The sequence below is a fragment of the Aplidium turbinatum genome, chromosome 11 (assembly GCF_918807975.1).
Source record: "Aplidium turbinatum chromosome 11, kaAplTurb1.1, whole genome shotgun sequence".
NCBI lineage: Eukaryota > Metazoa > Chordata > Ascidiacea > Aplousobranchia > Polyclinidae > Aplidium > Aplidium turbinatum.
In genome coordinates, this window is record NC_137482.1 from 10,574,290 (window position 1) to 10,602,067 (window position 27,778).

Sequence of the window (27,778 nt, forward strand, 5' to 3'; positions counted from 1 at the left end):
ATGAGAGAAAGTGGAGAAAAAGTTATACCAGTAAAAGTAGCAGTTCGATCTCGACCTCTGCTTCAATGGGAAATAGACCAAGGTGCTAAAGATTGTGTAAACTTCATTTCTGAAGCACAACAGGTATATACTAAATTTTTATCATCATTGGAAAAATCATCTATCAATTACTTGTATTTTATGATGTATATATATATATTAGGGTGCATCAAATGCCCCATGATTATACAAAATTAATGCAATGGACCCTACCTTTTTTTTGGTGGTGAGGTTCATCCTAAAACACCACAATGTGAAGTTTGGAGTTGATTGGACAATGTTAAGGGGTAGCAGATGGCCCGTTTCTATGACGATAAGTCACACAGGCCAAATATAGCCCGAATATACCATATCTCAGTTAAAGAAGGCCGTAGAGAATGGATTTTGGTACCAAAAGATGCGGAATTACCAAGTTTATATGTGACTTGTTAACATACTATAGACCTAAAGCCTTAATTTTTCAAATTATTCGTAAAAAACTGATTTTGGGATTTTTTGTGATAAGTGCACATTTTGACATGGCTACACAATTATTTTTATAATTTATTTATGAAGAGAAATATTTGTGGAATAAGAACTGTGTAAGTGATAAATTCATGTATTTTGTATGTAAGTCAATAAACATGGTTTAACATGATATCACAGCTGAAATCAGCATTCATTGTGTTTACACTGGAATAATTTTTTTGTTTGCATTTATGTACTGTTTTGTATTTTCAGGTTATATTATTCATAAAATATAATTTATATTGGAATGAAAATTAGATAATTAGTAGATTACAATGACTCTCGCTAAAGATCCTCGATTCTTCCTTCTGGGCACTATTCCAACAGATTTTGACAAGAGAATAACAGGTAGCCGATTACCTACAGCTCGTCAAGTCCTGCTCTGCTTCTTGGCCCATCATCAAACAGCCAGTAGCAGGCGCGAGGCAGCCAATAAAACTGTTGAAACTGTAAAGTCTTTTTATACTTGCGCAAGGATTCCAACTCTTCAACATAAAATGGTTGAGGAGGTGGAGAAACTTTTTGATGATATGAAAAAAATCATTAAAATTCAACCGCAATTTCGTACTTCAGGGAAGCAAGGAGAAAGAGTGAATAACTTTAAAAGACGACTCGAAGCAACTATGAAGTTCTGGCCAAGAAACGCCATGGATAGAATAGAAAATGAGGAGGATAAACAGTTTTTACAGTCCATGATGACAGACAGGAAGGCTACAATGGGAGGTGTGGACAGAACACTAACGATGACTGAAGAAAATGTAAGAAAAAGGAAACAACAGGAGTTAAAGAGGATAGACAGTGAAAAAGCAAGACAAATTGAGGCTACGTGTTAAAGTACTGCATTCAGTGGTAGTGATGTTGAAGGGGAAGGTAATGATTCTCCGGTTCCTCTCTATACTTGTGCCAAAAGATCCCACAAGAGATGTGTCAAGACTGGTCTGACGGTTTTCATTCCTCCTAACATACTTAAATCACCTACTGTTGTTCAGTCTTTAGTTAGAAACAAGATTTCATCAGCTGCAATCTCTTCCGTTATGCATGACATTGTTACAACAGCTAAAGGAGATCCATCTAAACTGAGCCTTAGTTATGCAACTACTCAAAGATATAGAGTTGAAACGGTACAGACGATTGCAGAGAAAATTGCAGAGCATTGGACACCACCATTTGTTGCAAATCTCCACTGGGATGGAAAGTTGATGGATACTTTGGATGGTGCTAGCAAACAAGAAAGATTACCAGTTCTTCTATCGGGAGTTGGTGGGACGAAGCTGTTAGGAGTACCAGCAATTCCTCATAAGTCTAAGGAAAAGACCGGAGATCTGATCGCAGAAGCTAGCTGTCAACTAATTAAGAAATGGAACTGTGCAGAGTGTCTGACTGGTATGGTGTTCGACACTACTAATTCTAACACAGGATCCCAAACGGCTGCATGTGTGACGCTACAAAGGAGACTCAATCGCCCCCTTCTCTGGTATGCATGTCGTCACCATGTTGGTGAAGTAGTTCTGACACATGTGTGGGATGCCTTGCACATTGAAGTATCCAAGAGTCCTGACATTAGCCTCTTTACAAGGTTTAAAGAAAATTTCTCAACCATTACACACCAAAACACAGAAGATATTGATTTTCCAGAACTTCCTCCTGCTTTATCTACAAGAAAAGGTGAAATTGCAGAGCTGTGCAAGAGCTACTTAATGCAAACGTTTAGCAGAGGAGATTACAAGGAACTAGTCACTTTAGTTCTTCTGTATCTGAGTGGTGGAAATGAGTTGGAAGGGTTTTCGTTCAACAGACCTGGTGCATTACATAAAGCTCATTGGATGGCTAAACTTCTTTATGCCATAAAAATTGATCTAATGGGTTCAAAGATATTAAGAGAACTACCGAAAGGGGTCATACTTGCAAGAGATCAGCTGCCAAAGATAAGGCGCTTTGTGCAGTTTGTAGTCTTTTGCTATACCCCATGGTGGCTCACAGCACTTGCACCCTCAAGTGCACCACACAATGATCAACTTTTCATCAATTCTTTAATCAGTTTCAAGGATATAGATGGGGTGATTTCTAATGCAGCAATCAAGAGCTTTGGTAACCACATGTGGTACCTCACAGAAGAACTTGTACCATTAGCTCTATTTAGTAATGCAGTAGATGACAGCATTAAAGAGCTGATGGTGACCAAGATGTTGAAACATGAAGTTGATGATGATCTATGCACCAAGAGACATGGCACAGGATTTGGAAAACCTACTTTTCCAAAGATGCCAACAGAGGCAACACATGATCTTTCAAGGTACGTCGGGATGGATTCTTGGTCTTTTTTCAAAATTATGAAATTAGACCATGGATTTCTCTACAAACCTCTGAAAGATTGGCACATTGACGATGGATATAACAAAGCTAAGCTCAGTGTAAGTAGCATCAGCATTGTAAATGATGCTGCAGAGAGAGGAGTCAAACTTGGTTACGACTTTATTGGTACAGCAATGAAGGAAGACCGTTACCAGAAAGTATTGCAGGTAGTTGAAAGCTGTAGACATACACTGCCAAATCAACGCAACAGACAATTGGGTTCATCCTCATGGTACCTCACTCTATAAATGGAACTTGCACTAATACTTGGAATTCAGACACTGTCTTACTGTTGTGAACATTTCTACTGTTTAATTTCTGTCTTCATTTATTCACTCTGCTTTGAAAAAGTTGACTTGCCTTTTCGTTTTTCAGAAATTTCGTGCAGTGTTACCCAAATTCGCCAAAAATCAGGTTTTTGAGAATAACTTGACCAATAAAGGTTTTAGACCTATAGTATGTTAACAAGTTGCATATAAACTTGTTAATTACGCATCTTTTGGTGCAAAAATTAAGTCTCTACCCCTTTCTTGAACCGAGATATGGTATTTATACGCCATTTTATTCTCGAGCAACATGTTGTCATAGAAACAAGCCATCTGCTACCCCTTAACATTGTCTAATCAACTCCAAACTTCACAGTCTTTATTTTTAGGATGAACCTCACCACCAAAAAAAAGGTAGGGTTAATAGAAAAAGGTGAGGGCATTCGATGCACCCTAATATATATATATATAAAAGGTTGTTTTTTACTGCAACTGTGTTCTGTAATGCTTTCAAGAAGCCTTGCAAATTGCAATGTTTTTATTAGTTTAAGTAAAGTAGTAAATATAAAGTTATAAACCACCCTTAACGTTAGTATGTGACCATCACCTGTTACATCTTCATCATACATAAATCTTGCATTGCCAATGTCTGAATTTAGCAAATATACAATGACTGCATTGTCTAAAATGAATTGAAATGTGCTTTTTAGGTTGTGGTTGGTGGAAATCGTGCATTTACATATGACTACATTTTTGATGCCAATGTTGCTCAAAACGTCGTGTATGACAAAGCTGTTTTTCCTTTGATAAACGGAATTTTTAAAGGTAATTAAACGTTGTTCCTTGATTTACTTCCTATTGCCACAAGTTCATACTTTAATTTATTAGAGACTGGCTTACTGTAAAATACATGGTAGAATAGTTTAGTTTGAAGTGGTATATAGTTAAATATTTTTTCAATCAGTTGAAAGGGTATATATAACTGCAGACAGTGCACACCGTTTCGACCTCCCGGTCTCATCAGTGCAGTGGTTACACTGGAATAATGGCCATGGAGATATATATATCTCCATGTGACATTTTCCCATTTGTGGTACCTAATCAGTAACCAAAAATAGTACTACTGCCAACCTTGCCAAAGTGCTCAAACTGCAAGCAGTGAGCTTTGCGCAATGCATAGCAAGGTGCCTCCAGTAAAGTGCTCAATTGGCGTAAACCAAGAGCGTCAATAACTGCAGACAGTGCACACCGTTTCGACCTCCCGGTCTCATCAGTGCAGTAGTTACACTGGAATAATAAAGTAACACTTTGTAGAATATGTCACATTAATGATTAAGGTATAGCCTACAAAGTCCAACGCAAGGCCCAGTCAAAAAAAATGTATAAATGTATGGCTTCCTTTGATATTATCAAAAATGAAAATGCATTTTTTAAGCTTAGTTTCCATGTTCATGCTGTTTTCATGTTAAAATTTTAGTATCTTTTGAAAATGAACATTTTGAGATTTGTGCAATCGCATATACTGTATATATATAATTATTATGTGCTACACAATAAATCTATTAATACTACAAAAAGTGCTCAATGCCAAGCAAAAGCCAAGCAGAGTGAATTATATCAAATATAGTTATTTGTACTCTCTAAAACGTCTAGTCTACAGCCTGTTTTACCCTAAGAGAGGGATCATCAGAAGGTCCTGAAAAATAGGCAAAAGTAATAAACCGGTACTGTAGTACCTGAAAAGATGCTAATATTATATCATAACCTTAATTTAATCTTCAAATGGTGTTGGTTTCCATTTGGACGTCTTTATTGAAGCTTTTGTGGTAACCAATGGAAGTAGCTCTTTGTAATTCTAATATTTTTTTGCAAATTAAATTAAGGTTATAATATTTAATATCTTTTCAGGTATTACCGATTTATTGCTTTTGCATATTTTTCAGGAGGACCTTCTGATGATCCTCCTTTTGAAACAGGCTGTAGAGGTTTTAGAGAGTAATAACTATATATATATATTTGATATAATAAAACAATGAAAACTATCAATACTACAAAAAAGTGCTCAATGCTAAGCAAAAAAGCAAAGCAGAGCAAATTAAATCAAATATAGTTATTACTATCTGAAGCCTTTACAGATTGTTTCACCTAACGGATCATCAGAAGGTCTTATTCAAATAGAATCAAATGGATTCTATGGATTCAAATGGATTCTATTTGAATAAGACCTTCTGATGATCCGTTAGGTGAAACAATCTGTAAAGGCTTCAGATAGTAATAACTATATTTGATATAATATGTGCTATGTGCATTGATTCTTGTTAGAAAATGTTGCTTTAATTCTTCAATTGGCTTTATAGGTTACAATGGTACAGTGTTGGCATACGGACAAACCGGTAGCGGAAAAACCTATTCCATGGGCTCTGCCCACTGCGTTTCACAAATTGGTGTTATTGACAATGTCACTGGAATCATTCCTCGAGTTATTCAAAATATTTTCCAAGGCATTGAAACAAGAAAAACTCATGAATTTATGGTTAAAGTTTCTTACTTGGAGGTATGGATAGAGTAGAACAACTAGAACATGCCTCAGTGAACATGCCTCATAAGAGAAACTACGTTGATTGACTGGTACTGTAAAGTAATGTGACTTTATGAGCAAAGAAAAGGAGTCAAGAATTTAGAGTTTTTAATGTTGATAAAGAAAAATAATTAATCTATGATAAATTTTAATGTCTTTGTGATAAATTCTAAGGTCTTGATGAAAGGTTTTGAAAGTTATACAATTCTTTACTTGAATTTTTAGATTTACAAAGAAGAAGTAAAAGATTTACTCGCTGCAAACACAAGAGATCAGCCATTAGCAATTCGTGAAAACCAAGATGGGTCCATAAGAATATCAGGTTCCTTTCTCATTCTTTGTATTTATGCAATTGTGTGTTTGCAAGGCATGTTCCAAAATATGCATGCGCAGTTGCACACACAGTACATACTACATATCGCAGGTAGCAAGGATTGCCGTTTTTACGTACAGTAGGCTAGGCAACGGGAAAAGTGTTAACTTAGCTAAATTCAGCTTAACATTACTCATTACTGTGTTAGATTTTGATACTCAAAGATTTTGTGCTGACAGTACTCTACTGTGAGTTTTGTTTTGATGAAGTATAAATTAAAAAATCGATATCGCTTGTGGACTTCACTTGTATCATGAATGCAATGCTTGTATGGATGAGTTTTCCGACTGAGCGCTGTTGACAACTAAACTCGCACTGTGACAATTACTTCTATACTTCTTTGTGATAGGCTTGACCGAGATTCAAGTTTCAAGCGTCCTCCACACATTAGAATACATGGAGCGAGGGAATTGTCGCCGCTCCACCGGATCCACAGCCATGAATTCGACGTCTTCACGATCCCACGCGATATTCACAATCGTGCTTGAATCTCGCTGCATAAGTTCCCCGTACGTTTACTGACAGTTCTTTTTTTTTTTTTGGTACATTGCATTGAAATTTTGTATTAAATTTGTTATTTACAAGATAGATACATCACTGATCCATGTTGAAATGCATGCGCAACAGTGGATTTAATACTGTTCAATCCTAATTTTATTCAACAATTCAAGTTTACAAGCTTGTTTAAATGCTTGGTATAATTTTTTATGGTTTATAAGCTTCCTTTCATTTATTCCTTTGTTGAATAGGAGTTGGGAAAACATCAGACCGCAACAGTTCAGCTTCACTTTCGATTTGGTGTTAATTTCCCCAGACAGAAAAATCCGTGATGATGGATTTTGCTGTCTGGGTCGTTTTTCAAGCGTTCTGCAATCTGCATGTCGCAACTCCCCCTTTTTGAAAAAGCCAAGCTTTGACTGGAAAATGTGTAGAAAAAACTGTTGTGTTGTAGGGATGAGGTCACTTGCTCCAAGTTCCATCTCGTTGATTTAGCGGGATCGGAAAGAGCCAAACGAACCAAAGCAGAAGGTGACAGGTTCCAGGAAGGCATCAAAATAAACGCTGGGCTGCTCGCTCTTGGCAACGTCATCAGCGCACTTGGTGAAGGGCAGCACGGTCAACACATCCCATACCGAGTTTCAAAGCTGACACGATTGCTGCAAGGTTAGTACGGCAATACCAATGCGAATAGCCAAGGTATCACTAGCATCGAAATCTTATTAATTAATTATCTATGTGCAATAGTAGTTTGTCAAGCGTGCTTTGACTGTTGTAAGAACTCAATTGGCGTTCAACGGTTGAAGTTTTTTCGTTTTATCTACGACCTATCCTAAGTTCTTTTTCCAGCGATAACAGAATTAAAAATATTACTGGTATCCAAAGGTGGGCAGTAACTAGTTAAAAAAGTAACTAGTTACATAACTAGTTACTTTTTGAGTAACTGTAACTTCGTTACTTTTTTGAAAAAGTAACGATAAGCAGTAACTAGCTACTATTTTATCGTTTTTCAACAGTTACAAGTTACAGTTACTTAATTTCCCAAATAAAAATTGGTCGTTTGTATTTCAGTTTATGGCAGTTTTTTCTTAGCTGGTCAAATAATTATTTGTTTGGGAGAGATTACAGGCTTTCGGCGACAAGAAGCGAGGTTATGTACAGAGAGGAGCTGTGTAAACTGCTAGGTAGGATTTCGCTGTGTTCTATACGGATTGATGTCTGTGACGCCACAATCTTTTGTTTGTCCCCTTACTTTATTCATTAAGTTACTTCTTCTCGTTGAGGGTTGGAGGCAATGAGGCGCCAATTTTCTCTGTTGTGAGATTTTTTTACTGCAGTTTTGTAATTAAGTCCTGACCAGTCTTCAATAACATGAGTCCAAATTCTTGGTGGTCTGCCCCTATTTTGTTTGCCGTTCATTTTTCCTTCTAGTAGTTGTCTTTGAATAGAATCATTGCGAATCATGTGGCCAAAATATTTCAATTTTCTTGACTTAATTGTTTGTAGAATTTCCATGTTAGTAGGCTATGTATTTTAGATAGTACATCTTCGTTTGTGATTTTATCCGTTCCCCTACTAAGCTGTCTGTTTTTAGAAATTTCACGTTCTCTCGTTTTGTAAAGCGATTTTTTTTGTAGATTGTGATTATATAGCTTTGAAAATAGGTAAACAAGGTAGTCAGTGCTCAGTAGTCGAAATGGATAAGTTTCTGTCTAAAGTTTCTGAGACTGAAACAAACCTCACTGGTAATGGTAAAGGAATATATGGGTATACTGTTACTGGGCATGACGCGGAAAAGACTACAAGAACTTCGGGACCGCAACAAGGTGGCTGTCTGCCTGCCAGTGCCATTACTTACCCGATTGTTGGAATCTTTGGAAAACAGATTCGGTCATGTTTTTAATGATAGTGACTGCCAGCTAGCTGCTGCGTTTCACCTACAATTCAGACTTTCTTGGCTTGACAAGGCTGAAGAAATTAAGACGGCTCTGGGGGCCTACATCTCAAAATACAGTAGTTAATCTATTACAGAACCGCAGCAATTTCAGCATCGACGATGCAGCAAGCAGCAGCGACACTGGTGTTGACAGGCATGAAACAGATGACTTTTTTGCTCCGTTATTTAAAAACACAAAAAAAAAGGAAGCGAGTGCCGCAAAAATTCTAAATGAATTTCTCAAACGTAACCCAACAAAGGCGGTTACGTCTGATGCATTCTCCAATGACGCTACCAGGCGTTTGTTCTTGCAATATAATACCCCTATCCCCTCCAGTGCTGCTGTTAAAAGACTGTTCTCCCTTAGAAAGGACATTTTGAAGCCAAAGCGAGCTGGACTTAACGATCAATATTTTGAAATGCTGATGTTTCTGAAAGGAAATTGATGTTGTGCCTCTTCGCTCATTTTAGATACCGTACCGGTATAAAAACATTGACACGCCCTGCTGGCTACTGCGTCTGCTTGTATACGGAGTGTCCTGTGCATGTCGTTTTTATAAATTTTTTATTCTTTTATATTGGGTAGGCAGTAGGGTGAGGCTGGTGCCCCTTAAAAATTAAAAACTTGAGCTAGTCATTCGGCCCTTTGTATATATGTTCTACAGCCTCTCTACAATCACTATTTAAAAAAAAGGATGTAAAAAATTAGCATTTAAGGGTGCCAGTTTTGATCTAAAAATTTGAAAAAAATGTTATTTTTGTTAAAAAAACCCACATAAAGTGCGTTTCTAATACAATCAAAAATTTGTTTTGCCAAAAGGAACTTTATTGTCAGTACCATTTTTCACAGTTTGATGTTGTTGAAAAGACCCAAGGATAAAATAGGAATGATTTATGAAGTCAATTTTAGTCGTTTTCTTTGGTTAGAGAAAGAGATTTGGTTCTGCTCATGTTCCACAACTTGCAGCACGTTTTGAAAGTTTTCTTCCAGCCTATATCCACTGATAAAATCACTTGTGAGCTTAACACCTCTTTTTGAACAATCGTTGGTAACCAGCAGAGATTTGATAACATATTTGGCATTAAAAAAATTGATATCCGTTTTAAGACCGTTTTCCACGAGCAGACAGGCTTATACAAAAACTCTGTGTTAATGTTCAGCAATTCAAAGAAAGACCAAGAGTCTCGTTCGAACCAATCCTTGTATGTAATTGAGTAGGTGAAAGTGCAAATATCAGGAAACTGTGGTTTTCCAAACCCAGTGCTGTATCTTTTTAAGGGTTTTGATGCTTTCTCAAAAGACAGCAGTTCTGTAGCTTTGCTTGTCATTTTCATTTGCTTTGTCACTGAACAAGATCACAGGAAAGATTCTGCTGTCAGATACTAAAGATGTTTTTTGAAAGCAAATAAAGCTGACTCTGCAATTTCTTCATCAATTTCTTTAACATGAAAAAACACAACAAATTTTACAAAACGTTGAATTTTCTACAGTTGTTTTGGGGTACATCTGGCTTTATGCATTGCCCCACAGCTCAAGAACCTGGACTTTTTGTGTACATCGGAGATGTCTGCTTGTAGGTAGAAGGCTGTGAGCTCAATTAACTCTTTGTAATCATCTCTTGGTGTTTTCTTGGAATGTGAGATAGCTTTCATTACTATCATCAGCTCTTATTTGTACTGTATATATGAAGTTCAGGGTGAGCACTGAGCATCATCGATATACGAAAATGAAATTTTGTCTAAACCACTATACGACTAATTGTTGAAGTTTTCTTTGAATCTTTAAAATATCATAACATCAGGAGATTTTGATGATTCTATTCGCAGGTTATTAAACACCCGGCCGACAATTTATTCACCTGCGTTATGTCTGCATTCATGCCACAATAACGATTTATTTAACTTATTTTGGATGGCAATACAGCTAGCTGTGATGTGGCCAGTATTGGAGCTGGTGGTATCAAACACCATAGCTCCAACCGATGCTTTGCAGTTCCAATCATCAAGTAGCTTTTCTGTTGCAGTACTGATCAATTCTCCCATAGGTTCTGATGAGCTAGCAGGCGACTTAGGCATTCCTAGTAGTTTAACGCCACTCGGACCAGAAACAAGGACAGGTAGCAGCCTTTCATCAATGACCTTTAAATTGAGGCTGGACATCAGCTTTCTATCCCAATGTAGGGATCTAGTCCCAGGTAACGGAGGTTGCCACTTTTCTTTAATGGCACTGGCAGTTTCTTTAGCTGTTTTGGTGCGATACCTCAGTGCCTGTGTAGTAAGGCGATGTGAAAATCAAAAAATTTTAAAAAATCAAAAATCGAATTATCACACAGGGTGACTATTGCTATGTAGAATATTTCTGTAAAATTTCACGCAAAAATATTCAGTAACCTTAAACATGTAGTCGATTTTGTCCTTGGCATTTCCTGCCAGCACAGAGTTGCCAGGTACAAATTTTTTTGAAGAAAAAACTTTGTTTATCTTTTTTAAATTGTAAAAATTTCCAACTTTAACAACCACAACAACAATTACATATGATGCGACTGCTAGTTGCCCTTTTAGGTAAAGGCTGGTGGTGTACGGTAAGATATTAAACAATCACCTGGCAACCCTATTTTTGCTTGGTCAGCAAAAACTGATGATATTAAAGCCTTTTTCACTTCCATGGCAAGAGTAGGAACGCACTGTGCATAAGATGACACTTTGGTTTTGTTGTAGTAATATGTATTACATAATCACACAACGCACTGCATTAATATTCGATTGTTTTCGCCGATTTACATTTGTTTTTTGACAGATATAGTAACTGCAACTCTCCAATGGTAGCTTACACATCAACCAACCAACTTTATATGTGCTTGTAAAACGTGCACAAACGAATGAAGAATAAAGACAATGAACAAGAAACAGTGGTGAATATCAAAACATTATACTGCAGCCAATGAAAGAAAGTCAGATTTCGTGTCTGCTTTCGGCAAGACCCTACGCGAAGCAATTCTCGCCCGAATGAAACCATCCCGTCGTTGATGGCCAGCAATACTTCCACAATCGTTAGTGACTTCCCAAATGAGACGCCGCACAGCCTGAGTATGGGCAGGAAAATGAGGGTATTCAAACTTTGTGTTTATCAAACCCTTTAGTTCATCCATGGTCAAGTGTGAAGTAAGGATAGACTCAGTAAGCGTGGCATGGTCCCAATCAAAGAGAACAGTGAGTTGGCATCCAAATTTAATTTTGGTTTGGTAAAAGTGCGGACAGAAACATCACAAGAGTTACTGCCTTTGCGAATATTTTCTAACATGTTCACAGAAAAAGATCGCAGAGCAGGATCATCACTGAATACCGGGCATTGTCACATTTAGATGTACCAAGTGCAGCTGGTTCGAAAGGAGAGTCAATTTCTTCATCAATTGCTGCAGAAAACTGCTGTTTTTTCCAGTTCTCTTCCTCTATCACTTGTGACTTCTTTTGCTGCAGCGAAATCATCTCCTCGCTGTTGTTTGAGGCTCTTGAAAAACAAGTTTTTTGTGTGATTGATAAATGTAAAGAACACAAAATAATCCATGTAAATCAGTTCAGTTTGTTTTTATTTCTGACTGTCACAACGAAAAACAATATATGCCAAACATAACAATTAATACTCTTTCGGACAAATGGCAGTAAAAATCAGTGATAGTCAAGAAAAATCTTCTCGCCATAGCACGACTAGCTTTAGTGAAAGCACAAGCCTGCCTTTACAGACATAGAAATCAGAACATCTGAATCACTTTTCCACGAGGAAATGCTTTAGGAAATCGAAAAATCCTTAAACCACCTACTATCTAGAGTTGGTTGAACTACATCTGCAATGGTGAAGTGGGGTTGTAGAATTGGCAGTAACCCATTCTCCTTCTCATATGGCTCCATTCAACAAATATAACAACAAACCAACCCCAGTACACAACATGGGACATGTCTATGCATGACCCTGTTATCAAAGAATATACTTATAAAAGCCTTACATTTCATAGAAAATTACTAGACAAAAAAGTTTGAAAAGATACCGTATGTAAGAACTTACCTTTTTGTTAACTCTCTTTTGAAGCGTTTTCGTTGTCCTTTTGTCAAGAGTCCCAATTTGGTATAACGGTGCTTCTACTCTACGATAACGTTGGGAGAGGAGAAACCTCAATTGTTTTAGGAATGCGATCTTCATTTGAAAAGAGAATAGTTAGCTTTTTTCCAGCTTCCTGAAAAATTAATTCCTTATGAGTGCTCTGTCTCTGTAAACGTGCAATTAATTATTTCAACACATTAAGGTTTTGAAAAGTGTCTTCTAGTTGGTTATTGTAGCCTACGTGTACTGTTCATTCATGCAAGCTATATGTTAGTATTTTTAACAACTACCCTTCATCCATACGAAGATATACGAGTTGGTCTATGTTTTATGTCACTACCAAGCTTAATTAAAACCAGTCAGAGAAAAACTTGCAGTAATAAAGTACTTGAGTAATGAGTATCACCTTTAACAAAGTACAGAATGCAAGAACATATCGTAGTGTTGGTAAATCAGCAGTGGGAAGCTCCTTGGAGGGTCCAATGACAGAAGAGCTTTCCATGCTTCTTACTCTCTTTTTAGAACTTTTAGGCATGATTAAACAGTTAACAATGCTACCCACAACAAGGTCAGCTTTATGAACTAAAGATAATATGTGAAGAGATTAATGTATTTTTTTGAAGAAAAAAAACATAGCCCACTTACAGTACGGTACACAGAACTAAGAATTTAAGTGCTGAAAACTTAGTTGTCTGAGCCTTCCGTAATACTATGAACTTTATTAGTGTCATTCTCAAAGCTACGTATAAAAAATACACAACCACAAACAGCAACTTCACCTGAATAAGCAGTTCTTATTCCAGAAGACCTGATAATTACAGACACTGCCTCTTAGGCCTACTTTACACAATTTGGAAAACCTAGCCTAAACTAACTTTGAACCGAAGCCTGAATGATTATTTAACAACCAAGCATAAAATCATAGCAAACATTTCGGCTGAACACAACTTCTTATCTGAATTTTGCAGCCTTATCTTCAATAATAATAAATCAGCAATTCAGCACAAGGTATAAATCTCTCAGCAGCAGACAGCAATCGCTCGCGCGCGCGTGTGTGCGGCACACAACGCGTTTTCCCTAACTAGCCATTCAGAGCGCGCTATCTGGATCACGTGGATTGATGCGTTGTGATAGTATTTTTTGTGGAATCACCTTGCAAGAATTAGAAAATACTAACCTTAAAACGCTTACATGTTTACGGATACTGGATTTTATCGCATAAAACTTCACAAAAATACTCTACACAACAGTAGTCACCCTGTGTGATAATTCGATTTTGTCCATTCAAATTTCACATCGCCTTACTGTGTAGTGTGTATAATTAAGGTTCACCTTTGATATCTCCACCACACGCAGTGATAAATTCCCTTATCATTATGGAAGCGGCCACAGGGCTAATTTTGTTCCTCAAACAACACCCCACTATCGAAGGGTATTTGAGGACATCATAAGGCACCCGAATCGTTGTGCCATCTTTGACGATGACACCTTTTGTAAGATGTTGGCAAAATAGCTTCAGTTTCAGAGACATTATCAGATGAAAAGTCTGCTGTTTCATCAAGTGTTGTGTCTATGAATTGTCTAACTTTTTCCAGTTTTCTTCCTTTTTAGCTAATTCTACAGAGTGCTGCTCGGTTCTATTTTTGTTTTTTCTATTGTTACCATGTCTCGACCTGCAAATGTGGCAATCCTGTTTGTCATCATACTTTCTAAAAATTTGACATCTTCTTCCTCCTTAAGCAACTTGAACATGTTTTTAAGCCAAATTGGCAAAGTTTTGCTTAAAACATTCTGAAAATTTATTATTGCTGTATTGTGATCACGATCAGTGGCATTTATCTTTTGCAACTTTTTTAAATCTTAGTCGTAAAAATTAACAATTTTTCCATCCATCTTCTTTTGGGTAATTGCGTTTATGTTTGCAAGTGAATATGATCTAACCATTTGATTAGCAACTTTTTTGACAGCTTCTCTTTTATTTCATGTTCCACCTGGATGCAATGCTTGTATTTCATCAGTGAAAGCAATACACCACTGCACTGCATGCACTTCTGTACATGGTTCATAGTATCGCCATAGTACATAGTTCCATGCTCTATGTTTCTGTAGGCTGAACTGAAATGAATTGAGAACCTACAGCAAATCGTTGACCACATTAGTACATTAGCCTTATATATAGCGTATGTTGCTGCCTTGTTGTTCTGCCATGCTGATGGCAGATAGCCTCCCTCAAAGCAATGCCTCCAATTCACATGTATTTACAAGCGGTATGACCATTACCTCACCTTGATCAATTGATCATATTCATGGCCTGTTGAGTAGATCCAAAATTGACTTAACATTGCTAAAAATGGCAATTTGTTTAGATTTTGCTATACGAAGCTGGAGGGTATGCACAGCACACCACTGCAGGAATTTGAACATGAAACTGGCACCCCAAGGGGTCAACCAATTTTTCTGAAACTTTGGATTTTTACTATTTATATGATATAGAACATTTGTTGAAAGGGCCAGAAAAATTGGGAGTCATAGGGGCATCAGCCTCACCCTAGTAGGCAGACGTTTTGGGCTTAGATTATTATGGATGTTTGGAAGCATTTATAGTATGTGGACAGCCAGCAGAGTGGTTGCTGTTTTCTAGTTGGGCAACTGCTACGAACAGAGTATCATTTTTCCCTTTATCATGTATTTTTCACCTTGTACTTCATGTGAAGAAGAGTAGTTGTAGATCAGTATACACATCCATTTTCTTTAAAAAGTAACTATAACTAGTAACTGTAACTAGTTACTTTTAAAAAAACAGTAACTATAACTGAAACTAGTTACTTATTGAGCCAAGTAACTGTAACTCAGTTACTTTGAAAGTAACTTGTGCCCACCACTGGGTATATCCTTGATCTCCAAAAGTATTATAACGAACCTTAGCGCTTAACAGCTTAACTTCACTGGATCGTTGATGTTTAGATTCGCTTGGCGGCAACAGCTTGACTGTCATGATAGCTTGTATCAGTCCTGCCGATAGCAATGCCGAAGAAACCGTGAACACATTGCGGTATGCTGACCGTGCGAGGAAAATCAAAAATAAAGCCATCGTGAACAGGGATCCACACACAGCGGAACTCGTACAGCTGCGCAAAGAGGTGAGGTCGACTTCACTTTCAGCTGGTGTCTGTTACAGTTTCTGTAACTCGTGTGTGTTTGAGTGATCGCGCAATTGACACCGAATACGTGTAATTTTTGAAAAGGTCCAGAAATTGCGACTTCAGCTTCTTCAAACAAGCGGCTCGACTTCGACTGCGGAGGTGATGCAAGATTCCCCGGAAACACGCGAGCAATTGCGTAAATTTGAAGAAGAAAATCGCCAACTTTTAAAGGAGATGCAAAAATTAGTGGACACCAACACTGAAATGTGTGAAAAGGTAACAAATGAACGGAAAAAAGTCAAATTTTATTTGCTGAAAGAACCGATTTACTTAACACGGTTTTACTTCTAAACACTTATTATAGCCATTTGAAAAAGCAAATCAAACCAAGCAACAACACGGCATTTAGCATGATATAAAAGAAAACGAAAAACAAAATTACGATTTACGAACATTAACGGCTATACATCTAGCCCTTAAGCCTTTTAAAACTGATAATCAGGTTCAAGTAAGAAATGCCAAAGAATATTGTATTGTAGACTATTAACGGTTCAAACAATCGACGAAACTGCTTTACATTGGTTAACTTCAAACTGATAGAGAATACATTGCGCGGCAAGCGGATCGAGCATTTAAAAAAAAAAATTTGATTATTAAAAATATCAGAGAATAGATTACGCACCACGATAGGTTAAAGCACAGCATGGGACAGTTCAATTAAAGACTGTTTACAAAAAGTTAAGTTGGCGGACAAGTGCTTGTTAGGTCCTGGATCGGAAGATTTACTAAGTAATGCTTTCTTGTGCAGAATCTCGAATGGTTTCAATGAAGGTTTACTATTCAAGCATGAATTACAATTGCGAATGTGATCTGATCTTTCATTGCACTGTTTTTTAAATTAGCTACAACATATCCAGGTGCTCCTTCACTTTTCTGGCCAAATGTCGAGTAAACATACTGATGTGTGCGCTCGCATCATGCGAGCAAGTAAAGTTGTACACGGCATTTGATCACAAGTCAAAGGGAGTTGTAAACTTCAACTGAAAATAACATCAAGTTTTAACGTCTTATGTACATGCATGAATTCCACGTTGAACTTTATTTTGAGAAATCTGTAACGAAGCGTTTAGATTCTTTCCCAATATAAGGGACTGCTAGAAAGTTTCTATGTTTCTGCTCTTCAACTTAGGATTTAGTGGAACTTGAATTTAAAAACCCTCTAAGAACCTTGTTGAAAAACCAAATAGGATAATATTATTAACAGCAAAATATGAACGTAATTTATTAATTCTATCATCAAAGCGGCCATTGTTGGAGCAGATATCTCGAACTATTTTGATCAGACACTTAAGGAAGCCAGATTTATAATGTATGGGGCAGACAGCATTAAAAATTAAGAGACTAGTATTAGTTGCTTTTTACCAGACCCCAGTGTCAAATTTATTAGTTCGTCTGAATTTCTACATCCAGAAAAAGAATAGTATGAGGTGCTTTTTACGGTGAAATTTATATTACAATGTTGCGCTTTAAGTTAAGAAAACTACATCAAGAAACTGCGAACAACATGTTGTTGTTTGGTTTTGTTTGCTTATGGTTTAAAAAGTAACCTCTACCAAAATTGTATGATACGAAAAATGGCTTAAACTCATTCATTCAAAACTGTCACAGGCCATTTCCACCGACATGTGTCGAGAAAAGCTTGAAACAAAACTTTCTGAGCTGCGGGCTCTAGCTCAGGAAGTCGTTAATGATCCTCACGATCTCTCTCTGATGGTGGAGTCGCTGGAGGAGTCTGCACAGCAAGATTACGTGAAGAGGTTGAAACAATTGCGCACTAAAATTTTAGAAGTAAGCAGCTGTATGAAAATGCTTCACTGGACTTTTAGTTGTAGCCGTTTGCGTTGGTGACCGTGAATAAATGTAAAACATCCAATTTTTTTTAATAATAACTTAATTCTTATGTGTCTAATTTTCAAACTTAAAGACACTAAGTTGCTTGGACATTTTTGATCAGCGAGTGAATTGCAATCGAACAAAATACTTCCAACAGGGTGAAGAAAGCATGTCCACAACCGAAGACGTGATCACTGATCTAGCAACAACATTGCAAGCTCAAGAGAAAGAAGATGAAACTGATGCCAACGGTTGGTTAGAAGTTTTGGTAGTGCATGTCTGTACTTGGTGCTCTAAGTGAACTATGGCTGTAGTTTAATTCATTTTTATCGTTAGACACGTCATTTCCGGCAGATCCTCTCAATCAGTTGCAATCTATCCAGGGTCGCTAGACGGGGGAACAGAAGAGGAAAACGCCGTCAAGTCCGAACACATCCTTCGCACCGCCAAGTTATCTAATCAGCTGCAAGAACTTTCTAAAGCTCTTGCCATGAAGGTGAACATAAATTCAAAGCTTAAACCCTTTAATTGTACCATTTACTATAAAGTGACCTTAAACATCAATTTATGTTCAAATTTTCATGCCAGCTATAAAAACTCTTTGACGTCTTCAGGAGGATCTTGCTAAGCGGATGTGTGCCAGCGATGAGACCATGGGGGCCTTGAGGAATCAGTATGAAGACAGATTGAAGAAGCTGGATAAGGAGCTGACTGAGCTACAAAGCGAACGTGACGGGCTCGCTGCCGCATTAGAGACCGCCAAGAAGACAAACGAGAGTCAAAAGTGAGTGATCTTTATTACATTCAACTCTTGCATCTGTTAACTTATACCACACAGGTGACGAATCTCAAACTGCACCAAGTCTCTGCTTCCAGTATGCGTGTTATTTAATTGGTAAGCCATTGGACCTAGCGGATTTTGAAACGCTTTTGTGAAAAAAGTAAAATACGGCCTACTAGAACAAGACCGAGTATGTTGCTATTTGGGAAAAATTTTAAGAGTCTCAATTGTTGCAATCATAATAATGGCAAACCTGTCATTTTTCCATTTCCATAAGTTTGTAAAATTAGCAATATTTACACCTGGACATATTTTGTGGCGTGTCTAGCTCGAGATTAGGAACGTACGTTGAGCACAGTTTTAATACTAATGTAACAATAAATAACAAATAATAATGTAATATGTAAGGCTTTCCAACTGCATCCTAGAAGTAGTCTCATCATGTATTTGTTAGGTTTTTTGCATTGCATTGCAGGGCCTGTCGGCCATAGCCATATTTCACCTGTAAATTTAAACTTGGTCAAAACAAACGAACTTATATCTGAATGTGCACATCAGATGAACAGCTTATATCGTAAAATCCACAAAAAATCCATGATATTTCAAATTGAATATGCAGTTGCACTACAAGTGATATACTAAATGACTAAACGATAGAGACAACTTACAAGGCAGTCGGAAAGCCTTACATATTACATTATTATTGCGTAATTTGTGCTCAACGTATATTCCTAATCTCCGGTTCCACGCCAAAATATGTCCAGGTACTAGTAATCCGTGGGGAAAAAGTCACACAAGTTATAGAACGTTGCAAAACGGAATAAAAGAACTACCAATATAACTTTCCAAAAGCATTAAAATCTCTTTAAAAAATAGAAATCAACTTTCAGTTTGGCCAGACTGTCAGGCATGGGCTGAAAACGAAACGAGATATCAGAATCTTGCATTTGCGGTTTAGATTCCTAGATTTGCATCATTGTGCAATAGCATGGTTGGGCAGGAAAAAATTACATTCTTTGCTTTTAATTTTAGGTTAAGTGAGAGGAGGCGTGTGCGTTTAACCGAGCTTGAAAGCCAAATCAAAACCCTCAACAAGGAGAAGAAAGAAAAGGAGAAAGTCACAAAGTTGAAAGCTCAAAGCGATCACAAGATCGTGACACTGCATAGGTGGGTTCAATAAACGAAATTTGAGTATAGATTTGAAAGATTCGTTTTGAAATCAATTCCTTCTATTGTAGTTAATTACATACCGCGAGCTGTTATTTGTTCATTGTTTGCCACAGCATTTTACCAAAATTGTTCCACTATTTTAGGTTAACGTAAATTAACAAGACTGTAGGTGGCTATAAAATTGAGAATGCTTATATCGAACTTGTTTCTTTCTAAGCGAAATCCAAGCGATAAAGTCAAGCAGGGTCAAACTGATGCGGCAGATAAAAGAAGAGAGTGTGAAATTTCAAGCTTGGAAGAAAGATAAAGAAAGAGAAGTGAAACAGCTGAAGGAAAAGGTTTGTTTTTACTTATCTCGACTTGGGTTCGATACCCTGCCATGTCAATGCAGAAGCATATCTCAAAATCGCGCTTAATCTTGTTGCTGATTAGCAATCGACAATGTGGAGATGGATTCGGGGAAATGCTCATGCGTCTTAATACGGCTGCGCTGATGCAGTCTGCAATGTAAAACTCTCAGAGCAACGCATGTTTGCAATGGGTGCAGCACTCCAGCGGCTTATAAACAATCATTACGGACATTGGTATTGATGTTTTATATTTGACCTATGTGAAAGAGATTTTACTTCTCCCATTGACACCAACTAATCCTGTCTTAAGACGTTTCTGAGGCTTCTGGCGTGATTCGCGAAGCTCTTGTTCACATTTCTCTTTGTCCACTTTTCAGTTGTGTTGTAAGGGTTGTGAAGAGTTTAGGTGCTTTGCTTACGTTGTGTTTATGTTTAGCTATGTTTTATAAAACCTTTGTTATGGTAATCTTATTAAGCATATAAATAAAATATGTCACAATGCATGCAACGGAAGCAACAACTCTCTTTGCAGAATCGCAAACGAGCGTTCGAGATGGTGAAACTGGAACGGGATTACAACAATCAGAAGAATGTTCTGCGTCGCAAAACAGAAGAGGCGGCTGCGTCGAATCGTCGCTTGAAGGAAGCGCTGATGAAACAGCGACTGGCCACCGACAAGCGACAACAATCAATGTCGAAGACGTTAGACAGCGCCAACTCTCGAATGAAAGTGGGAAAACATTTTTACATATCATTCCCTGTGTCTTTTGAAAGTTTAGTTTAAATGTTTGTGATCGCCTGTGAAGAGAATGAAACGCTGAGAGCTGATTTGGCCTCATGAGTCTCATCAGTAAGGCACAGACTATCTGGTTGTCCACTATCGCTTGTGCAGTTGCATGTCCTGCGGAACATTTGCATTGATATCACTTATTAGTATGGTCCTGGATGTTGCACATGATCACGCAAGACTCGTTGTAACAGCGAGCCTTCAGCCTTGTGCTGTTAGCTCTTCAGAACGTTACTCACTACCAAATTTAGTTTGATTGACATACGACATCTGTTTACTTCAGGTAATTGGTTCTTACCCACCTACTCTAATAATGGTTTTAAGAATATTGAAAATTTTTCGAAATTAAGATAAAAACATCACTATATTAAAAATAGTTTCATTATTGACACCGTGATAGTGTGTTGCGTTGCGATCAGAACACCCCTGCTTGGTGGTAGTGTGTTACTGTTGAATCTTAGGTTGGAATGGAAGAAGACATAGAGATTGCTGTTTCTTCGAAACAAGCGAAGAAGCATCTCAGCGAGTTGGAGGAGGACCTCAAAGTATTGAAAGAGCAGCTGGAAAATGTTTATGGCGATGTCTCTCCCTCCAAACGGGTGAGCTGGACCTGCTCTCTCGTTCAGCAGTGCAATAAGAATAAAATCAATCTTGTTACAAAATAATGCAATGTCATTGTCTACGGTTTCTTTATTTGTTATACTTGTGCAAAAGGAATTATAATTTTTTTAATTTGAATAAGGTTCGACTCACGATTCTTCGGTGCAATCTCCACCACGCACTCAACTAGCGCAACGTTACGAGCGTTTGCGGGTCACTGCAGATAGCTTTAACGTCTCCAAATTTTCCCAAGTGTTGTAAGAAACCTTCGGTTTTCGATTTGCTCAAAGTTTACTGACATAGAACCCAATGTGCAAGCAACAGGTTTTAGCAACAATGCTGTCAATGTTTTAGCGACGCACGTACACGAAGAACGACATCGATCAACTGCAAATGCGCAAGAGCGAGCTGACGGACGAATGCGAGTTGAAAGAAGCACAGATCAAGGAAATGAGAAGCAAACTGGGAGACGCCAAAGAAGCTCGCATGCGACAACAAGCTAGGCTCATACAAATTACGAGCATCGCTGAAGCCCGATCTGTTATGAAGCATCTCTTCAACTTGGTGGGTGGAGCGTAGACTCAAAATCTTGTTAAACACTATGTCTATTGTCTATGCATTGTTTATCTTGCAAAACTAAGTGTTGATGATAATGAATGTTGATTCAGTGTTAAGTTTGTCCAGCTTAGATGACTGCAAAACTGTATGTATTAAAAGCTGTGATACAGTATACTGCAATTTCTATATTAGCTCGCAATTCAGACGCAGAAATTTCTTCTTTTTCGCATGCGATGATCTCTTTGTATCGTCCAGGTCGTAGATAGCAGAGCGTCAGAGGAAGCGTGCATGAAGGAGTCTAAAAATCTCCACAACCAACTCCGTGCTGCAAAGTTGGAAGTAGATCGGCTGCAAGAATCGCTAGATGAGTTCGATAAGAACAAAGAAGCTGACTTGACTTCCATAGAGAACATCCATCAGGATCAGGTCATTACTTGCTGATATAAATATCTTTTCATCAGGGCTGTAGAATCAGAGTCGTGGAGACGGAAGGATTTTGGCATGTCCGGAGTCGTTAAAAAGTCCTGCTTGATACGAAACGATAAACAATAAGTTTTTTTTATTTGCATATTTTTTCAAAATATTGTTTTGTTCTCAGTATTGCGCTCTAAATCTTTACCAGAAAATAGAAGTTTTTGTTCTTGTCTGTTTTGTTAAGTCGCCGTTTCAATTTCGATCACAACTTAGGTGAAATTGAATTTTTTTAAATGAAAAAGAGCAAAAATTTAAAAAAAAACTGGCAACACTGAAGTAGGAGTCGCACAATTTTTGCCCAACTCCATAGCCCTGCTTTTTGCACCGTGTTGATCGTACATATGTATTTGCTCATTAGTGACCACATTATAATCGATCCAGGTACGGATTAGCCCACAGGGACTTCGGAACTTTTCCTTTGGCACGTCGGGCGACCACCGTTTTGTAATATTTTTATTAAAGAAACCAGCATTTCTTAACACAAAATATACGAATTTTCATCGCATAAAAGAGGTGAATACCTTGTGCTTTTTAAACCACATTTTTTTCCATGAAATTAGATCCGCTTTTATTTCTAAACCTCAAGTCTAATCCACTTTGCTAATAAGCCTTTTAAATCGACTTTAAAATTCACACAGGTCAGTTTTGAAACTCTTTTTTTCAGTGTTAGATTAGTTTCGAACTGAGAAGTTCTCCTTGAAGCAAATCGAAAGCTTAGTCTTGTTGATCTCATATATACTCGATCGGGTTTGGCATGTTTTTTTGAATTTCTTACAGATTCTTTATCTGACGAAGCAACTCAACCAGTCAACAGGGAGCAATGCAACGAAGAGTTCATCCGAGCGTGAAGCCGATCTTGCTTCCCAGATTAAAATACAGGTGGCCACACTTTTTAGCCTCACTAGTCACTACTTTGACTTTTTAGCCATCAATAATGATGAGCCCCGTCTCATGAGCGAAATGCGGGTCTATCGCTGTTTCTTGCTACACTCGACTGCCGAGAAGCACGTGTTTTTGGAAAAGTCTTGATGGCTAGTGTGGTTAGCGAAACACAATGCTCGCTCTTCTATAGTGAGTAGTCAGGTAGTGCTGACGCCAGGAAGATCACTTCTTCTCAACAGTCAAAACTTTCTGAATCTTTGTTATTTTTTTTATTGTGACTGTGGTTGTGGTATTGTATCAGGTAATTGATGTATCCACCTTATGCCATTTTTTGTTTCAAATTTGTTGCATCATTGAGAATATAAACAAATTCGCGAGCGATTTATCGAAGCGTCTTTTTGTAGAAGTGAAAACCGGTCAACAAATCAGCCATTTTACGTTGCTTCAACGCCTACATATGTAAAATGAATGTAAAATAACGATCTGTAAAACAACGCTTGCTGAGAACTCACCCACAGTCGTAACTTCAAGGCGAATCTCATCGAGAAACTAACGAAAGAGCGGGATGAACTTGAAAGGAAGAAGGATGAATTGGAAAAGGCGCAGTCTCCTGTTTCCAATGCTTGCCCACCTTTGTTCCAGCCCATCCAAGAACCAGCACAAAAGCCAAAGGTGAGATACACGAAGATCTATTGAGTTTTTGTTTGTTTTTTATGCTGATTGGCAGCCATCTTGTTTGATTTAATGAAGACAATGAGTTCTTTCAAAGTTGTTTTTGCTTTGAAAACAATTTTTTCTAACAAATACGGCAAAATAGATTATCACCATCAACGCTCAGGTACAAAATCCTCTGGTAATCAAGAAATGCAAACACTAACTAAGGGTTTCTTGCTGGTGTTAAGATACTCATTCGTGAATAATTTTGTCATTTTCAAATGAAGAAATCCACGGCGAAGAAACCGACCACCTACATCGACTTCGACGAGATGGAAGATGAAGTGGAGGAACAGATCATATCCGACTACGACTCAGACTACATTCCAACACCGGTTGTAAGACGATCCCGTCAACGCACTACCTTTGTAAGACCCAAGTTGTCTGAACACCAGGTGAAGTTGTATTTCTTGTTGCTGTAATTATTTCTCTGTTATGTGTTCAGTCTATGTTTTTAGTTCGACCAATTGTTACGTCCAGCATTGCTGCATCAACGTTTCGGTTTGTATATTATCCGCATTTTCTACAATTGAATACGTGAATTGAAAAAGAGCCCAACTCCACTTTTTCAAATTTTACTTTTTTTACTTTTCCGATCCCTTTCAATGTTTTCAATCTAAATGATACCTACAAATACGACCAAATTTTTCAAGCCGAAGCATAAAAAATACCCCTTCAATCTTTCCATTGATTTTAAAAAGGACTCAACCCAAAATTGAGAGGATTAACTTTCCATAGTTTCTCCACGGAATCTCCACCGAGTGCAATTTGTACGCGTATTACTTTTTTCAGTACATCTAAAATCTATCGAAGTTCCACCATAAAAGTAAATGACAGAAATAATTAAAACGCATTTATCTCAAAAACGTTTTTGTGGGAATTGTGCTCTTGAATTCACGTATTCATTTGATAAACGGCATAAGGCCCAATTATGTGTATTAAACAGCAAATCGCCTTACAGGAGACATTCTGTACCTGTCTCAAGTCTCGCTGCAAAATGAAAACTTGTCGCTGCAAGAAAGCCGGCATCGCTTGCACGGACCTGTGCAAGTGTGTTCGAGAGACTTGTTTGAACACGCAACCATCGGTAGGTGACGCACTGCGTAGGTTTTCTTTTGCCTACCTTTAGTCTAGAAACGTACCCTGTCTAGTGATGGAAAGTGTAGCAATACTTCTTTTGTTCAAATATGTCGTTTTGTTGATGCTGTGAAAGCACGATTACCGTTTTCCTGCGATGTTTTGTGGTATAAGCTTCTCACCAAACAGACAAAAGATTTTTCATGTTAATGCATAGCGAACGTTTTCATTTGTGACATGCACGGTGCAGTTCTCTCAGCTGATCGATTTGTATTCAATCTCCAGACTTCGTTGGCCTCTTCCAATACGTCATCAGCGAACAGTTCCGTCAGTTCGACGTCAGCTGGTTCGTCATCTGAGCCAAGTCTTCAGGGGGAAAAGGAAAACACGGCTCCTTATTATAAACGGGTTGGGTCATTGCTGAGCACAGGTTTATTATTACAATAAAAATATTTTTCTTTTGGTGTACTGAATGTGTTTGGGACACTGGTTTCGAAGATAGCAACAGTTTTTACAACGATCTTGACTGTCACAAGAACATAACTTTCACCATCTACGTAGGCATTCAAAAATCTTTGTAAGCTAAACGCGAGAGACAGTGTTTCATCAGAAAATAAGTTCAATAGAAAAGCGGCTATGCGCAGGATAGAACGGCTAAGCTTATCTAGTTCTTCGCCCGGCTCAAGATCACGCGGCGCAACAATCGGAAAGTTCACTCTGCCAATCTCGGTAACCGGTCCTGTGTCAAAAGCCTCTACATGTATGCGAAACTACCAGGAGGAATAACCTATCAAGGCTTTGTCAGTCCGAGGATAAAGATTCAAAACCAAACCAATTGTCGAAGCTCATAGCTACACTGGTTTAAGACTCTGCTCCAAATCATACCGAAGCAGCTCTATTTGAGACAATAAGTTTTACTTGACCACCGTAATACTTGCTACTTCTGTTGTTTGCTGAATTTGACCAAGAAATGGCGTTTTATTTTATGCAGCCCCAGAACACAGCTTGTCACTTTTTATCGAGACATCTAAAGTGACAAAAAATAGAGTGTTTTTGTTTTTTGGAATCGTTGGTTAGAATTTATGTAGGCTAAGTTGCTGTCTTTTACCTATCGATGTTTGATTGTTAAAGACTGTCAAAACCTTTTCGGAAGCTAAGTCCATTTTCCCTCTCTTTGTATTTTTTTGACCATTTCACTTTTTCTACCTTAGTTTTCAACTTGCTGTTTAGAAACAAGCGATGCTCCGAACAGAAAGACTTCCGATCAATCGATTTACCAACCTCTCTACTTCCAGTCCCCCATCCGAGAGCAGGACTCTTCCACCAACGAACAGTTGAAAAGTTGCTTCAAGGAAACCACAAAGCTCGAATTTGTTAAACCCAAAAGCATGATGAACAAGAAACGAAAGCTGCATAGCGCTGGGGGAGCTTTCTTTGACTAATAGACACGTAGCTTGTTTTTGAAACTGAATCTGTGTTACAACAGAATACACCTACACTGCCGAACTAGCACTGGAGTCACATGTCTTTTCAGATGATGCTCAGATGCAATGACCATCATAGAGGCTGGGCAATAACTGGTGGCACTACGTTCGTCAAAATCCTTGTTTGTGTATTAGTTATTTGTCTTCACTTTAAGTGAGAACTTTTAGCTGTTGCCTCCAAGACAATTCGAAATAATTTATGTGATCTCATCCTGAATACAAGGATTTCCTGAGCCATGGTTACATTGCGTCATGTCCATCATGTGATAAGCAGCCTCCATGCTTTGTAATTTCATATGAAGAAAGTTAGGTCGCGAATTTTTTCTAAAATAATTGTGTCGCGCATAGAATTTTTTAATAACCAACTCGAATGAATATTGTTGAACTGTGTTCTAAAAAAAAATTCTTTGCTGTTGTATTTTCTTACATGAATTTATTTACGACCCTGTCTGGCATCGTTGTAACCTTTTCTCTCCAACAGCGACACTGGGCAAGGTGTTGTGGCTAGTGTGTTTTAATAGAATAAGGAGTTTCCAATTGTATTGTAAGTGGCGATCTAACCAACTCGTGCTCTTTATACAGCCACCAACCCTTTACTGCCAAATTTGGTTAACGAGTTGTTTAAATACAAAATGACGCCATTTTCTTCTCTTCCATTACCCCTTGCTAATATGACGCCAACATAACGTTTATCTTGTATCTGACGCAATGCGACACTTCTATCCCTGAGAGCGTCATGTCATGTTTGAACAGCTTTAAAAAGTCTTGTTCATATTCTAGTGTCGTCGGCTGACGAGCTACAGCAGTTTGAGCTTCTTGAGAAAATTCCAGATTTTTTTTCTACATGGCGAAGTGAGCGATACGCAAAGACGCATACTTACAAGGTTCTGGGTTCGATTCCATTCCTTAACGTCTTATTTTTTTAAGTGAAAGATTGTCTTGCAGGTCGCTTTTTTTTCGGATGCCTGCATGCTCAACAACGGTTCTTTTTGTCTGTCAGAACTAATCATCAACCTCTGCATAAATCCGACATTTTTTCAACGTCTATTTAGGTAGGCTAATCGATTGGTTTTAATTGGGTGTAATGGTCATTTTGACGCACATTTCGTACTTCTCAGTGGCACGAACGTACAGGGCTTTGCTTGTGAATGTTAAATTTAACACTTCTAGCTGATGCTCTTTGTGTTCTTAATTGTTGTCAGTAAAAAACTGCTTAACTA

General features: G+C 37.9%; 1 protein-coding gene across 1 annotated transcript; it reads left to right on the forward strand.

The window, feature by feature from the left end:
• On the forward strand, positions 1–27,778 carry LOC145779444 (chromosome-associated kinesin KIF4-like). The gene is made up of 24 exons (XM_082591037.1): positions 1–123; positions 3,875–3,989; positions 5,522–5,718; positions 5,968–6,064; positions 6,465–6,624; positions 7,068–7,279; positions 15,610–15,785; positions 15,891–16,064; positions 17,457–17,636; positions 17,839–17,932; positions 18,065–18,177; positions 18,296–18,465; positions 19,495–19,629; positions 19,850–19,970; positions 20,515–20,712; positions 21,231–21,368; positions 21,724–21,933; positions 22,183–22,353; positions 23,179–23,280; positions 23,815–23,955; positions 24,225–24,392; positions 24,959–25,084; positions 25,360–25,504; positions 26,305–27,778. Exons 1-24 carry the CDS (start codon positions 1–3, stop codon positions 26,514–26,516), a joined length of 3,678 nt encoding a protein of 1,225 aa, XP_082447163.1. The 3' UTR covers positions 26,517–27,778.